We start from the raw sequence: 15,433 nt of genomic DNA, 5'->3' as shown, positions 1-15,433 counted from the left end.
ACAGGTGCGGGTTGTGTTTTTGGGGGGGGGGGGCGCGGATAGGAACAGTGGCTGTGAAGGGGGTGGTGGGGAAGATCTTGGGGATGTGTGGGTCAACAGCTCGTCCGGCAGCCACATGCCTTACGTCTTGGCGCCTCAGCTCCGCCGGCCCCGCCCTTGGAGAACGCGTGGCCACCCCACTTGGCCGGCGGCGCCCCCTCCGTCCGCCGGCGCCGCCCCAGCCCCTCCGCCCCACAAGCCCTTCTTCCGCCGCCGCCTCCCCTTCTGCTCACAACTGCTGCCAGGTCATCGATCCTCAACAGCACCAGCTCCATGGTGGACCTGGCCTCGCTCCTCTTAGAGCGCCCCCACCTGGTGGCTGCGCCTGCGGATGCCGCGGCGCTGCTGCCGCCGAAGGGCACGGAGACCCCTTACTTGGAGGGCTACGACTTTTCTCGGGGCACCGCGGGCGGCAGCAGCAGCAGCAGTAGCGGCGGCAGCAGCGGCAGTGGCGGCGGCGGCGCCAGTGGCGCCAGTAGCAGCGGAAGCGGCGGCGCCAGCACCGGCAGTAGCAGTGGCGGCAGCAGCGGCGGCGCGCAGCGCGAGGATCTGCGCGCGCCGGAGGCGGCGGCGGCGCGCGGCGGCGTCGGCGCAGCCGCGGCGGAGTCCGTCGCGCTGGTGTGGCTGCGGCGCGCGGACCGGATGGGCGACAGCGAGGCGACGTTCCATCTGGCGTGGCTGCACCAGCACGGCAGGGGCGTCGCGAGGGACCCGGCAAAGGCGGATAAGCTGCTGTCAAGGTGGGCCTACGCGCGGGCGCGCGGCTTGGCGGGCCCCAGTGGGCGCGGGCGTGCCAGGAGGGCTGAATGGCAGCGGTCTTGTGAGGAGCGCTTTCAAAAGAAGGGGTTGTGGGCACGTGGGGGTGTGGACGCCGCATGCTCGCATCGCGTCTGTGCTGGGGCCGCCAGCCTGCGTCGTGGCTGCATATGGGCCTCCTGGCATGCACATAACCCCCCTTTCATCTCTCTCTCTCTCTCTCACACACACTCACACACACACACATGTACACGCACGTACATTCGCACGCACATACGCACACGTTCACACACATACACACACCACACCCAACACCTGCTGCGCACACCCTCAGCGCGCTGGCTGACGAGCCCGACAGCGCGCGGGTCGTGGTGCTCACGGTCGCGTCCGCCCTGCTGCGCGCCGAGCGCTGGCTCTCCGCCGTCGCGGGCCAGCCAACGGCGGACGCGGCGGCCGCGTGGCTCCGGTGGCTGCGGGACGCGTCGCCGATCTCGGCGGCGAAATCGATGCCTGAGCTGACCGCGGAGGACGAGGAGCAGGCAGCAGCAACAGCGGCGGCCCCGGCGGCGCCGCAGCAGCAGGAGGAGCAGCAGCGGGAAGAGGAGGAGGAGCAGCAGCAGCGGACGACCCCTGTGCAGCAGCCGCCGCACGCGCCGCCCCCGCGCGCCCCCGACGCGCCGCAGCGCGCCGCGCGGCCGCGGCCGCCGCCGCGGCTCGAGTTTTCGGTTGACCGGGCGTCAGGGGACGGCGGCGGCGGCAGCGGGGACGACGGCGGGGAGGGCGGCCCGTTGTTTGAGGACTTTCTTCGTCTGCTGGGATCTGAGAAGGTGGCGGCTGACGATGTGGTGCTTACAATCATGCTGGGCGCCCTGGCGGCCGTGATGTGGCTGCGCAACCGGCAGCTCAACGGGCCGCCGGCGGCCGCGCGGGCGGCGGCGGCGAGGCGGGCGGCGGAGCAGCAGCGGCGGCAGGAGCAGGAGCGGGAGGAGCAGCGGCAGCGACGGCAGCAGCACGAGGAGGAGCGGTCGGGGCCCCAGGAGCAGCTGCAGGCGGAGGCGGGCACAGGGTTGGGAGCGCAGTATCCTGCGACGCTGCTGCGGCGCGAGAATGGGACAAGCAGGCCCGCGACTGTGCCGGAGGCGGCAGAGGGTGAAGAGGAGGAACAGGACGAGCAGCAGCAGCAGCGACAGCAGCTCCTACAGCAGCAGGAGCGGCAGCAGCAACAGGAGCAGCAGCATGTGGAGGTGAGCGACGGCGAGCGGGGCAGCCCAGGCAGCCCGCGATCACCGGACAGTGTCCAGGTGGGCTCTCAGCTGCAGCACCTACAGCAGCAGCAGCAACAGCAGCAGCAGCAGCAGCAGCAGCAGCAGCAGCAGCAGCAGCAGCAGCAGCACCAGCACGCCGCGGAGGGCGGCCTGCAGAGAAGGCGGCCCTGGGAGCAGGGGGAGTGAGAGGCCCGAGGGCGCCCGCAGCCAACCGGCGGGCTCGTGCCTGCACCCGCACCTAGGCGGTCCGGCCCCATGGATGCATCCCTTGCTGTTCTGCCCACGTCAACTGCAAGGTCTGGCCGCGTGGTTGGCAACAAGTAACCTTTCCAGGTCTCTTTTGCTGCAATTGCATGCACCCTTGTTGGCTGCCCTTGCACAGTTTATTACGCAGGTTGATAAGTTTGCAGCGGAGCTAAAAGCGGTGCAGACAACGATTACTAAGTAGCAATAGGCCAGAAAAAGCCAGATGGACCCCTCCTGGGCTATCGCGCGTCAAGGCGGTGCGCAGCAGCTACCACGCTCGCGGCGCAAGGGGGTTTTGCCCACATGGAGCGCAGCGCGGGCTGCAGCGCAGACCCATCCAGCCAAGTGCCGCGTACAATGACAAAATTGGTCAGGGAGGCCAGGACACAAGAAGACGTTCGACGCGGCAGTCATTTGTCAGAATGCTGCCCATCCGCGGTGCGGCTGCTCGGGCCTGGGTGCTCAACGGCACAACTGCTGGCGCGGCCGCGGCGGCGGCAAACGTGAAGGGGTGGTGAAATGGTACGGAGGCACGAGCCTGCAGCGCCCGTCACGCAGTGTCACAAGCACCCAGCAAGAGGGTAAAGAATGCTGCCGAGTCGGGGATCAAGTGATGGGCCCCGGGCGGCCAGGGACTGTCATTTGGTATGCAGCCCTGCGCCTGACAGCGCTGCCGCTCAGCAGGCGCGCCCGGCGCAGCGAAGCAAAGATGTCAGCCGAGGCGCGGCGCCGCCGCTCTTTCGCGGCGGCTGCCCTTGGCGCCTCCAGGCCGCCCAGCGAACAGTTTTCGCAACAGTGCGTTGAGAGAATCAATTGCGGGCCAAGCTGCTAGGCAGCTACTAGGTGTGAGTCAAGGCTGCTACGCCCCTACTGGTGGTGGAATTGGGAGGCAAGCCACTCGTTGTGAGCCTCGTGGTGCAAGTCATGGTGCCAGTCGTGGTGCAGCTGCTGCTGCTGCTGCTGCTGCTGCTGCTGCTGCTGCTGCTGCTGCTGCTGCTGCTGCTGCTGCTGCTGGTGGTGCTCCTGGTGCTGCTGGTGCTCTTGATGCTGGTAAACCTGCTGCTGGGGGACCTGCACGTGCGGCGAGCGCGCCTGCTGCTGCTGAGGCACCGCATGCGGGTGCTGCTGGTGCTGGTGGTACGCAGGCTCGGCATGCTGCTGGTGGTGCTGCTGCCGCTGCTCCTGCTCCCACCGCCAGCCGTCGTGGCCGCCGCCGGCCCCCCCGTGCGCGCTGTGATGCGCCTGCGCCATGTGCCAGTCATGCTCCCTCTCGTCGCCCCAGTGGCCGTCGTGCGCATCGTGGCCATGGCCGTGGCCGCCCCCGGCGCCGGCATTCTTGATGTAGTCAATCGCCGCCTGCTGCTGCCAGTCGTGCTCGTACCGCTCGCCAGAGTGGCCGTGGCCGTCCTCGTAGTGGTGCTGCTCCCAGCCCTCGCCGCTGGTCTCCCAGCCAGCGTGGGGGTCGTGGCCGCCATGGCCGCCGCTGCCGTGGGCGTCGCCGTGCTCGGCTTCCCACTGGTGGTGATGGCTGTCTTGTGCGCCCCAGTGCTGCTCATGCAACTGCTCGTGCTGCTGGTTGTGGTGGTGCTGGCTTTCCGCCGCGCCCCAGTGCTGCTCATGGTGCTGCTCGTGCTGCTGATCGTGCGCGTCGTGGTGCTGTGCCTGCTGGTGCTCCTGGTGCGCCTTGCCCCCGCTGTGCAGCTCGTGCTCCTGCTCAAGCCACGCCTCGTACTCCATCTCGCCCTCGAGCAGCAGGTCGTACACCGCGTTCTCAACCTCGGCTTGGTCCCAGGTTTGGCCCATCAGCTTCATGGGACGGCCACGCTGGTCAACCAGGATCTGAAGGGGCGGCATGGAGGTGGTTTGAGGGGTGCTGTTTGGGTACCCTTCGCGGACGGGCTGTCTCAGGCAGTCGACATGCATGAAGTGAGCTTTTGTCAATGTCAGATGGTGAGATATAAGTGAGGCTTGGGCTGGGCGCTTCGAGGGATGAACCACATTGCGGCGGCTGTGTGCAGGCTGCGTATGAATCAGGCCGTTGTGGCTCAAACCGTCTGCAAGCAGACTTTGTGCGGCTGAGATGAGAACATGCTTTCAGCTCGTCCGCCCAACCGCAGGACGCCCTACAGCCCCCGCCCAAGAGGATCGAAAGGCCCCAACCCCTGAGAGCTGCGCGCCTTTTGGAAGTTCGCGGCCAGGTCGCGCCCGGGCCCCACGCCACCGCCGCCGCCCTCCTTGACGGGCAGCTCCGTCTTGAGGAAGTGGTACAGGGGGTGGGCTGCGGCGCCGTTGACAAAAGCCTGGTCGAGGGAGGGAGAGTCAATGCAGGGGTTAGATGCGAGGAACAGTTACGGAGAAAAGTTTCAAGGGAGCGGCGTGAGGCAGGTGGCACGAGGGCGCGGCTGATAGGGCTTGGACTGCCGAGGGTGGTTTGGGCGCCGTTGGGCGTGCGAAGCTGGCAGGGAATGGGCCTGGGTGGCGGGTGGCAGCCTCGGCCTGCCGGTGCTTCTGGCGCCCGTTGTCAAGGTCCTTCTGTATCTCGCTCATCCCTTTGCGACTCCCTTCTCCCCTCACATGCGCACACGCTCTTGCACGCCGCTAATCAGCCGCAATCACCCCACCAGCACCCCTGTCATGCACGCACCTTCTCGAACAGAGGGAAGCTGGCGTTCAGCTGCCTGGCAAACGCCTTGATGTCCTGGCTGCTCCCGGGCTCCCCACCAAATTGGTTGGAAGGGAAAGCAAGGATCTCAAGCCCATGCTCTTTGTACTTCTCATACACAGACTGCAGGCCTGGGTTTTAGGGGGCAGATTTAGGGGGTACATTTGTGCGGACCAGTGGATGCAACTAGGCATCTGGATGTGGATGTGCTTCAGGTGTGACAATCACGATAGAAATCGGCACGACAGCGGAATGGTGCGCTCGTGCGTGCACGCGGGCGAGTAGCTGGCCCGGCTGACGCCGCACCTCACGGCCCCTTCCAGGGCCGCGTCAAGTGCGGCGCCCTCGCAAGCGTAAGTCGAGTTCTGACGCACGGCATGCACCCCGAGCTGCCCTGGTAATGAGCCTCACCCTTGAAGTTTGACTCTGCCAGGCTGCTCTTGGTGGCCAGGTTGACCACCAGGGTGACCTTGCCCGCGAAGTCGCTGAGGTGGCGCTCAGCGCCATCGATGTTCTTCACAGACTGGGCAGCAAGGGTGGTGGTAGTTGCTGGGTCGGAGGAGGGGTGCTACACACGCGTGTGTGCTCGGCTGTGGCAGGGCTGGGTGCAAGGCCTGACGCGACGAGGCACATGCCTTGCCGGGATGACGCGGCCGAGTTTATTACCATCACTCAATGCGGCCGCAAGCGGCGCACCTGCCATGGTTGATGCCGCATGGCGTGCGTTGAAACTGCATCCAACATCCAACCCTCCTTACTCGCCCCTCCTCGCTCAAAAGGCCCCCCTAAACAAGCTCACGAGAGTGTACATGCCCTGCGGCCGTGCATGGTCGGGGTGGTGCAGGTAGTGCGCGGCGTGGTCGTGGTTCACGTGGTGCGCCTTATCCTCCTGGGGGTCTGGCAGCGCGTGCTGCTCGACGTGCCAGTGCTGCAGAGGGTCGTGCTCCGAGGGGGGGTGCGCGTGCTCCTGGTAAAGGTGGGCGTCGTGGCCGCCCTCATGGTGGGCGCCGTGGCCGTGGCCGTCCCAGTGGTGCTGCTGCTGCGCCTCCCACTGGTGGTGGTGGTGCTGCTGCTGCTGCTGCTCCTGCCACTGGTGGTGGCGGTGCTGCTGCTGCTCCTCGTGCTGCTGCGGCGCCTCCCAGTGGTGCAGCTGCTGCCAGTGGGCGTCGGTATCATGCTGCGCCGGCGGGGCGGCGTCGTGCTGCCAGGCGGCGTGGTGGTTGTCGTGGCCCTCGACGTCGCTATGATCATGGTGGAGGTCGTGGGTGTGGTAATGGTCGTATGAGTCGTGGTGGTCGCCCCCAAAAGGCTCATGCGCGTGGCCGCCGCCGTGGTCATGGCCGCCATGCTGGCTGTCGCCGTGCTGGGGCCAGTCATGGTGCTGCCAGTCGTGGTGCTGCCACTCGTGGTATTGGTCTGCGGCGGGAGTCTGCTGCTGGTGCTGGTGCTGGTGCTGGTGCTGCTGCTGCTGCTGCTGCTGCTGCTGCTGCTGCTGCTGCTGCTGCTGCTGCTGCTGCTGCTGCTGCTGGTGCTGCTGGTGCTGCTGCTGCTGCTGCTGCTGCTGCTGCTGCTGCTGCTGCTGCTTGGCGGCCTGGTTGCCGGCATTGTGCTCGTGCCAGACCTTCTGCTGCCATTGGTTGTGTGCGTCCTGGGCCTCAGTATGCAGGTGGTGGCCGCCGCCGCCAGCACTGGGATGGTCGTCGTGGAAGCCGTGGGGGTGGCCGCCCTCCACGTCAGGGTGGTCCCAGAGCTTGGACCAGGTGTTCATGTGCTCATGGGGGTGCCCGTCGGCATCAAATTCCTGCGGGATCGCGGTGAGTAAAGTTAGCGTGGCCGTCAGCTGCCACGTGAGGGCCTGGCGGCTGGCAAGCCGCATGACGGAGGAGCGTGGCCAGTGGGGGCCCCAGTACAGAAACATGCATGGCACCGGCCGCTTTTCTTGAAGACGGCAGCATGCATTGCAGAACAGTGCAGTGACAGTGCGGTGCAGTGCGCCGCAGCACAACGCACCTCCAGGCCCAGGACATGAGGCCCCGCGCGGTGGTGCCGAGCGCCCATGCGGCTCAGCGTCACCAGCGCGTACATGCCAAACACTACTACGGCCGCGATGGCGACGTGCCTGCGAAGGGGGCCGAGCGTGTTGCGCCGGGGCTCGTGATGCGTGCGGGTGAGTTTGCTTGGCTTGGCTGGCAGATGTCGACACTGCATGCCCGCAATGCCGGCCGCTGCACGCGCAGCGCAGCCTGAGCCAGTAAAAATAATCAACTCACTGGGTGATTCCGCGCTTCTTGCGTGGATGCATGCTGGAGAGGCTGCCCGAGCGAGACGCCACCGGGAGCAGGTCCCCGGCGTCGAGGCCCCCGGGGGTCCCCAGGGACCGCACACGCCGCATCATTTTTGAGCGCTTTCGTCTATAGGGTGCAATCAATTGCTATCACCACCTCCTTCCAGGGAAATGGCCGGCCCACGAGCCCGCCGGCCAGCAGTTGCGAGCCTTGAGCTCGCAGATGACACGCCCCCTCTAGCAGCCGTTTCGACTATTAGAGTTGAATTACTGCTATAATATCGGGCCTTCGCTAGCGTGCGCACGTCTGTGAATGACACAGGATGATTTTGCTTCGGGCCCCAGCGGTCGTGACTGATGCCTGCAGCTTCCCCTTGAGCTGCTGGGAGCCTCCAGGCTCAGCATGAGTGGTAAGGGTCTGGCTCGGAGACTGTCAGTTGTGCAAATATGTCTTTTTTAGTTCTGATTGAGGGAACGGCAGGTGGGGATCTATGCAAGCAGTGACAGTAAGCCAGGTGGTAGACGGGGCTGGTGTGTGCGTGCTAGCGTGTCGCGCTACCATCATGTGTATGTACACCCTTCCAAGACGGTCGATACAGGTTCGCAGCGTTGCTTGGCAACCCCAGTAACCCCCTTGCCATTCCCTACCCACCCTTCCATGACTGCTGCCAGTCAGCCAGCTGCCCCGCGTTGTCACACGGCGGTGTGTCCCAGTCTGCCGCTCCGCCGCCACCGCCGGACAGATTTGCAGCAGGCTGGCCCCAGTCTGCGCCGCGCTGCTGTCCGCGCGCGCCCAGCTTCCCCCAGTCTCGCTGCGGGCCCGGACAGGTGCCTCGGGGGGCCCCGAGGGTGGGAAGGCGAGGGAAGGGGGGGGGCGGGAACGCAGGGGCACGGCGCGGCGGCGCCGGGGGGTGGCGCGCTGCGGGCAGCGCGCACGGGCGCTCGTGCCGCGCCGCCGGGGGCTTTGAACCCCGCGGGGGCTGGGTGGAGGGGGCGCGCCCGCGTCCTATGGGTAGGGCTCTACAGCTGCTGCTGCATGCTGGTGCCTGCTGGCGCGTCCTGCAGGTGGGACGCGGCACAGGGGACGCGGCTGCTGCATGCTGCTGCCGCACGCTGGGCCCCGCCGCGTTGCACCCCTGCACCCCACTTGAGGCACGCGCACACGAGCAATTCACAAGGGAGCCTCAGCAAAACACGCCCCCCAAGCGCAAGCCGCAGCTACGTACTGCCGTTCCCGCCGCTGCAGCAGCCGCCAGTCCCCCGCTTTCATGGCTTCCTGGGGTGGTGCACAGCAGGCCTGCGTGTGTGCACGCGCGTGCTTGCGTCTGTGTTCACCTTGCATGTGCATGTGTGTGTGTGTGTGTGTGTGTGTGTGTGTGTGTGTGTGTGTGTGTGTGTGTGTGTGCGTGCGCGACCGTGCGCGCGTGCACGTGTATGCGCGTGTGTCATTGTGAGACGGGAGAGACCATCGAGCATGAACGAGCCACAAGCAGGCCACGCAAACTCCCCACGGGCACGCACTTGCTGATCATGACCCCCGCCGTCTTCGCCTTCACCCCCCGCCGCCGCCGCCGCCGCCGCCGCCGCCGCGGCGCTCTGGCCGGCGGTAACGATCCCCTTGCAGATGGCTACCGCTGCCGCCGCAACGGCAGCGTCGAGCTCATTCTGCGCCGCGTTGACCGCGTTGACCGCGGCCTCCAGCCGCCGCCTCCCCGGCGGCCTTGAAGCCCACGGGGGTCCCTAGCGCGCGCGCCGCGTCCGGCAGCTGCCCCAGCTTGGCCGCAGCCACGCGCGCCCACTGCCTCCATGGGGTCGTGGTCGGGGCCCGCCAGCAGGTCGGCGGGCAGCTTCCCGGCGTCTGAGCTGACCGCGTCAATGAGCGGGTTCCTTGGGGAGTTGCGCCAGGGTCACGGCAGGTTTTACAGGCGGTTTGAAGGGGCCGATACGAGGTGCTGCTGGTGCAGTCAAGCTGTGCACACAAACGCGCGCTTGCAACCGCAGTTTGCTGCTCGTGGGCTTTCGGGATGCCCTGCTGAATCACGCGCAGGTCGCCGATGGCCTGTTGGCGCAGACCATGTGGGGGCAGGCTATGAGTCGCAGGCACGCAGCTAGCCGTGCAACGCCCCTAACCACAGCGGCCCCACCTTCCCGTGCGTTATCCAACGAGCCGCTGGGGTTCATTTGAAATGTCCTTGAAGTGCGTCTCCAGCAGGTGCCTCAGAGAGCGCGCCACGTGCGAGGAAGGCTGTAATGAAAGTATGTGATCCGTTGAGGGGGCTTGAGCAGTGGCGACGCAAACTGGGCTCCTGCACCGCTCTCCTGCGGCCCGCACCAGCGCACCTTTCCCCCCGGGTGGGCGATGCCGTCAAAGGTGGGGTCAGAGCAGCGCTGCTCCGCCATATACTCGACCGAGCGCCGGAGGTGCGAGGTGGCTGGTCATGGTGGCTGAGGTGGGGGCAGAGGGGTGGGGGTCAGCATCAACGCCTGGGGGCCTGCTGCCCGGGAGCAGACCTGCGTTTCCCCTGTTGAGTGCGTTGCATGCGGTGATCGCACCAAAACTCGCAGGACTTGAAATCACGCGACTGCGCGTTGCAGATTGTGAGAAATCCATCCTCGGCCCTGCACCACGGCGGAAAGGGGAGCAATTCAGCCGCACGGGTGCGCATGCGCCAGCAGCATCGCAGCGGCGCGCACGCACTCGTCGTACCCCTCCTCGCCCTCCTGAGGCACAGCCAGGGCCCTGAGGACCGTGTACACCAGAAAGAAGAGCGCTTCTATGCCGCCTGTCGGGAGCGTTTTCCGTCCGCTGGCCACAATGAGAGTTGCGATCTGTAGTGCAGGTGACTCGCGACAATGCAAACCCATTCGATCTGAGATGAAGGTGCGGATCTCTACCGCATCTGCTGCCAATCGAAATCATACAGCGTGGGAACTGGACGTCCCAGCTAGCATCCCTTACCTAAAGTCTGATGAGATGACTGGTTGAGCGAGGGACCAAAGTGGCAGAACTGCAGAACCATGAGCATCTCCCAGCGCCACGCGCTCTGCAGGGGCCCGCAGGCCTCGCGGCCCCAGCCCAGCACGCGCTGCTGCGTGGTGTCGCTCCGGCGCGCGGGCCAACCTCTGCGCGCGGCGTCCGACGACTTGCAGGGGCTGCCCGGCCCCGACCATGAGGCGGCTGAGCGCACGCGCCAGGCCGGCCTAGAGGCTGCGGCCCCAGGCCCCGCCGTCAAATCCATTGACGACGGCATCACTTTGCGCGTGGCTGGGCCCGTGCGGGAGCTGGCAGGCGCAGTGGACCGGGTGGAGAAGGCGGTTGACCGGCTGGAGAAAACTATGGACCACAAGCTGGACCCGCTGGACAACAAGCTGGACCAGCTGGCGAACAAGCTGGACCGGCTGGGCAACAAGCTGGACCAGCTGGGCAACAAGCTGGACCGGCTGGGCGAAAACCTGACGTCGCTCAAGTCGGCGGGCGCGGTGGCGGTGGCGGCGCTGCTGGTGGTGCTGGTGGGCATCTCATCGCCGGATGTGTGGCGGGAGGGGCTGTACGGCCAGCTGCTCATGCAGGTCCTGCCGGGCGCCAAGTAGGCAGGGTGCAGCTCACCCCTGCCCCCAGGCGCGCCGCCCTGGAGTTGCGGCTGTGTTGGAACCCTCTGTCCAACACAGCCGTTCGGGCCCGCTCGTTTCTCACCCCCTGCTAGGTTTTTTGGAAAGATGATGTTTGTTGCAGGTGGTGGTTAACGCAGGTGTGCTAGGCATGTTGTGCTTGCGCCATGATCATGGCAGCTTTGCTGTTGTCTCGTTTTCCACTGCCTGTCGGACCTTTCGCCCGCTTGCTGGCCGTGGCATCCCTGGCTCCTGCCTCCCAGCTTGCCCTCGGCTCGCGCCCAATGTACAATATGCGCTGGCCCCACCGGCGCGGTGCTCGATTGTAACCATGCACCAATATCTGATCTGTAAGCCTGGACTGGTGTACCCGTCAGCCCGTCACCTGTGCTTTACGCTCCGGCAGTGTGTGCTCTGTGGCCCAGCTGAATGTGCACACTCTGTGAGGACCTCACTGGGGCCTGTGAGGGGGGCGGCATGGCAGCGTCCCGGCAGTTGCTCCACGCATTGCCAGCAGGGAGTTGTGGCAGATAAACGAGCAGCCGTGAGTGCGGTACAAGGGGATGACGCTGGTCGTATAGGCCAGCAAGGCACAAGATTGTCACACGGTACGGTGTGGCGTGGTGTGGGTGGGTGAGGAACTGGTAGCAGGCTTGACCGCCAGGAGTGCCCTAGGGCCTGGTGGAGCCCAATACAATCCGTGCACATCCCCGTGCAGGGCGGATGCGCGCAAGGCAACTGCCAAAGCAGCATTATTGGTGATGGCGAGATACGCTGCCGCATGTGACCCTGGTGGGGGGCTTGTGCAGACCTAGCGCATTGCACGCCGCCGCGTACGAATGGGATGGCGCCACAATGCCACAACTTGGCCCCCATCCTCTCGCCGGCTTGTTCACGCATGGATCTGGGGCAAGTAAGCCACCCACAGGGCTGTGTCAGCAACCAAGCGTTGCAGTGCGCAGTTAGCAGCCGGGCCAGGATTATTACGGCTCAAACAGGTGCTGATTAAAAGCAACCGTGGCCTGCCATGGAAAATGCAGCCAGTGCTTGAGGGTCCGCAGCTCAGGGGCACTCTGGGGGCACTGCAGTCACTTGAAGCCAACAACAACGTCTGTCCCCCGCCGCCGCCAAACTATTTGCAACACCCCGCATGCCTCCGGGTCCCCAATCCTGCTGTGGTCACGCACGGGAGCCCAACTGCCGCCGCCGCGCGACCGCCTCTCTTCAAACGCTCGCCACACAGCTGATGAGATCGGGACATGCTGTCTTCCCCAGTGGCAACGGGCGCTTGCCCATGAGGGCCCCCAATGGTTTCAGGTGGCGCGGCAGCCCCGCATAACGGATGGGAGAGGTTGATAGTAATGCGCAACTTCTACCAGAAGCAGCCCAGCCTCTCTTGTTGGTGGCCGCACCCTGCCAGTGCCCAGCACCTGCGGCCGGCGATCGGGCTCTCGAGAGACAAGCGTGCAGGCTGCGCTGGTCTGACCAGGCCAGCGCGAGCCAGCCATGTAGCCTTGCGCCAGCGCGGGCCCAGCGCCCATCGCGCAACCCAGTGCCCATAGCGCACGACAGCCTCCCTGGCCTACACTGCCAGCGTCATCTCCTTGTACCACACTCACGGCTGCTCGTTTACAGTATCTGCCACAACTCCCCGCTGGGAGCGCGTCGAGCAAACGCCGGGACGCTCCCATGCCCCCCTCCCCCTCAAAGACCCAGTGAGGTCCTTACAGAGTGCGCACATTCAGCTGGGCCACAGAGCACACACTACTGGAATGTGAAGCGCAGCTGACGGGCTGGCGGGTACACCAGTCCAGGCTTACAGATCAGATGTTAGTGCATGGTTAAAGTCGAGCACCCAGCCGGTGGGGCCAGCACATATTGTACATGGGGCACGAGCTGAGGGCAAGCTGGGAGGCAGGAGCCAGGGATGCCACGGCCAGCAAGCGGGCCAAATGTCCGACAGGCAGTGGAAAACGAGATAGCAGCAAAGCTGCCATAATCATGGCGCAAGCACAGCATGCCTAGCACACCCACGACCACCTGCAACTAACATCACCATTTAAAAGGAATCAGCAGGGGTGAAAAAAGGAGCGCGCCCAAGTGAGGGGTCCAACACAGCTGCAACTCAGGGCGGTGCGCCTGGGGTCAGGGGTGAGCTGCTCCCCGCCTAGTTGGCGCCCGGCAGGACCTGCATGAGCAGCTGGCCGTACAGCCCGTCCCGCCACACATCCGGCGATGAGATGCCCACCAGCACCACCAGTAGCACCGCCACCGCCACCACCCCTGTCGACTTCAGCGCCGTCACGTTTTCGCCCAGCCGGTCCAGCTTGCTGTCCAGCCGCTCCACTGCGCCTTTGAGCTCCCGGACGGGCCCGGCCACGCCAAAAGTGATGCCGTCGTCAATGGCTTTGACGGCGGCGCCTGGGGCGGCAGCATCTAGGCCGGCCTGGCCCATGCGCTCAGCCGCCTCATAGCCGGGGCCGAGCGGCCCCCGCGAGCCGTCGGACGCTGCGCACAGAGTAAGGCACTCGCGCCGGAGCGGGACCAAGCAGCAGCGCGTGCCAGGCCGGGACCGCGACGCCGGCGCGCCCCTGCAGAGCGCGTGGCGCTTGGAGATGGTCATGGATCTGCAGTCCTGCCACTATGGTCCCTCGCTGTACCAGTAATCTTGTCAGACTCGAGCTAAGGGATGCTAGCTGGGACGTCCAGTTTCCGCGCTGTATGATTGTGACTAGTAGTGAATGGAGATCTGCACCTTTATCATAAATTTGCGAGCGAGGCACCTACGAAGGCACTACAGATCGCAACTGTCATGATGAGTACTCTTACGACATTATCATAGCTAGCCCGCCCTCACTCAAAATGAGTATGCAATTACTTTTGACACGCTAGGCACCTGCGTCAAGGGTCAAGTGATACCGTATGTGTGCGGGTCCAGGCAGGGCTGAGGTGTCAGATGCCAGTGACCCGCGCCGCACGCGGGTTGCCTCAGCATCGATGCAAAGCATGCAGATGCTGGATTGACCTTCGAATGACCGTTTAGCGCACACTTTTGACAGCCTCTCGTGGAGCAACTTGCAGTACCAGCGTGTTGCGGTGCACCACGCGAGCAGGTCGACGACCAGCGCTTCAGACACAAGTGCGCACGCATGTGACTTTGACATTATGGGCATTTAAGTTGTCAGCTGTCCTTGGCGGGTGTGCGATCTGGAAGCCCAGCTTGCCTTGCATGCAAGGACCGCGGGCGTGCTGCTCGAACCACGCAGCTAGCATGGGGACAGATTAGTTACCGTGCAGATCACTTGACTTTTTAGTGGCCTCTGTCGCCGCTCGCCCGCCTGCTGTGCGCACATGCCGTGCAGCAGTTGTCGATGCGGCCTGCGCTCCACGTTCAAAACAAAGAATCCCCCATACACCCCCGCGCCTGCGCCATGTAGCCTTCACAACAGCTTCTCTCCTCCTCTGTGTCCAAGCAGGCGAATTTGTGCCGCCGCGGCCGGGCTCGTGCCTCGGCAGTGTAGACACACCACAGCGGGCGGCAGCTCGACGCGGCGGCGGTTCGGGGCGGCCCCAAACCACTACCCCAGCCGGCCACCATGCAGCTCACAATAGTTAGCGCAGTGGACGACCGCATATTCAGCGTCGAGGTGCGCTCTACCCACCCCACCCCCCCTCGCCGCGCCTGCGCCTCAGCGTGCTCGGCCTCCGACCCCTCACTCGGCGCCTCCTCCGCACCTCCTGCCGCATCCTGTAGCACGCAAATTCCATGTTTCAAAACCGCCGAAACCTCCACAGATCGATCCAAACGAGACTGTGGACACTCTGAAGGCCATCCTGGAGGCCGACAGCGGCATACCCTCGGCGCAGCAGCACCTGCTGCTCGGCGATGCCCAGCTCACCAGCGGCCAGGCGCTCGCCGCGGCCGGCGCGGCAGACGGGGCTATGATCATGCTCCTGCCCGCGCCCGCCGCGGGTGGCGGCGGCGGCGGCGCGCGCGCGGGGCAGGGGCAGGGGCAGCAGCAGCAGCGGCAGCAGCAGCAGCAGCAGCAGCGGGCCGACCCGATGCTGGACCTCAACCCAGACGGCACCGCCAAGAGCCCGGCCGCGTTCATCCAGGCGCTCAAGGGCAACGCGGCGCAGCTGGCGGCGCTGCAGGCGCACAACCCAGCGCTGGCCAGGGCTGTGAGGGATGAGGACGTGGTCGCCCTCCAGGTGGGGGGGGGACCTGGGTGGGAGAGGGGGAGGGGGTCGGGGCCTGCTCTGATGGAATGGCTTTTTTGAGACTGCTGCAGGGACAGGACGTTCATTGGGTGATGGTTTTGTGTGTAATGTTTGTCTCTTTGAGTGTGTGGGTGTGAGGGTGTGTTTTTTGGTGGGGGAGACGCGTATGCTGGAGCGCCCCTTGCGCGCATCAAGTCCCCAACTGCCCCTTGCCTCCAAGAATAACTCCCTTGCCCCGCTGCGCCAGACGTACCCCATTTTCCCTGCTGTCCGCCCCGCGTCCCATCCGCCCCGCACCCCACCAGGCGCACACCCCATCCGCCCCGCACCCCATCCCGCCCTTCTCTCCAC

The 15,433-nt window shown here is 65.5% G+C and overlaps 5 protein-coding genes across 5 annotated transcripts; 3 read left to right on the top strand and 2 right to left on the bottom strand.

Moving 5' to 3' along the window:
- Positions 1-312: 312 nt before the first annotated feature.
- MNEG_7234 (hypothetical protein) lies at positions 313-2,246 on the top strand (the record flags this gene model as incomplete). The annotated part of the gene is made up of 2 exons (XM_014044297.1): positions 313-779; positions 1,130-2,246. 2 exons carry the CDS (start codon positions 313-315, stop codon positions 2,244-2,246), a joined length of 1,584 nt encoding a protein of 527 aa, XP_013899751.1.
- Positions 2,247-3,173: 927 nt separating this feature from the next.
- On the bottom strand, positions 3,174-7,363 carry MNEG_7233 (glutathione peroxidase; the record flags this gene model as incomplete). The annotated part of the gene is made up of 7 exons (XM_014044296.1): positions 3,174-4,145; positions 4,523-4,606; positions 4,951-5,099; positions 5,380-5,491; positions 5,768-6,769; positions 6,979-7,087; positions 7,239-7,363. 7 exons carry the CDS (start codon positions 7,361-7,363, stop codon positions 3,174-3,176), a joined length of 2,553 nt encoding a protein of 850 aa, XP_013899750.1.
- A 2,907-nt stretch (positions 7,364-10,270) lies between these two features.
- Positions 10,271-10,843, top strand: MNEG_7232 (hypothetical protein; the record flags this gene model as incomplete). Its single annotated transcript, XM_014044295.1, has 1 exon — positions 10,271-10,843. One exon carries the CDS (start codon positions 10,271-10,273, stop codon positions 10,841-10,843), a length of 573 nt encoding a protein of 190 aa, XP_013899749.1.
- Positions 10,844-13,028: 2,185 nt separating this feature from the next.
- Positions 13,029-13,484, bottom strand: MNEG_7231 (hypothetical protein; the record flags this gene model as incomplete). Its single annotated transcript, XM_014044294.1, has 1 exon — positions 13,029-13,484. One exon carries the CDS (start codon positions 13,482-13,484, stop codon positions 13,029-13,031), a length of 456 nt encoding a protein of 151 aa, XP_013899748.1.
- A 973-nt stretch (positions 13,485-14,457) lies between these two features.
- On the top strand, positions 14,458-15,073 carry MNEG_7230 (hypothetical protein; the record flags this gene model as incomplete). Its single annotated transcript, XM_014044293.1, has 2 exons — positions 14,458-14,508; positions 14,657-15,073. Coding segments are annotated over 2 exons (468 nt in total), but the record flags the coding sequence as incomplete, so codon positions are not given.
- Between the last annotated feature and the right edge of the window lie 360 nt (positions 15,074-15,433).

The sequence above is a fragment of the Monoraphidium neglectum genome, assembly GCF_000611645.1.
Source record: "Monoraphidium neglectum strain SAG 48.87 unplaced genomic scaffold scaffold01260, whole genome shotgun sequence".
Taxonomy (NCBI): domain Eukaryota; kingdom Viridiplantae; phylum Chlorophyta; class Chlorophyceae; order Sphaeropleales; family Selenastraceae; genus Monoraphidium; species Monoraphidium neglectum.
The sequence above is the reverse complement of the archived record's forward strand: the minus strand, read 5'-3'. Positions and strand labels throughout refer to the sequence as shown.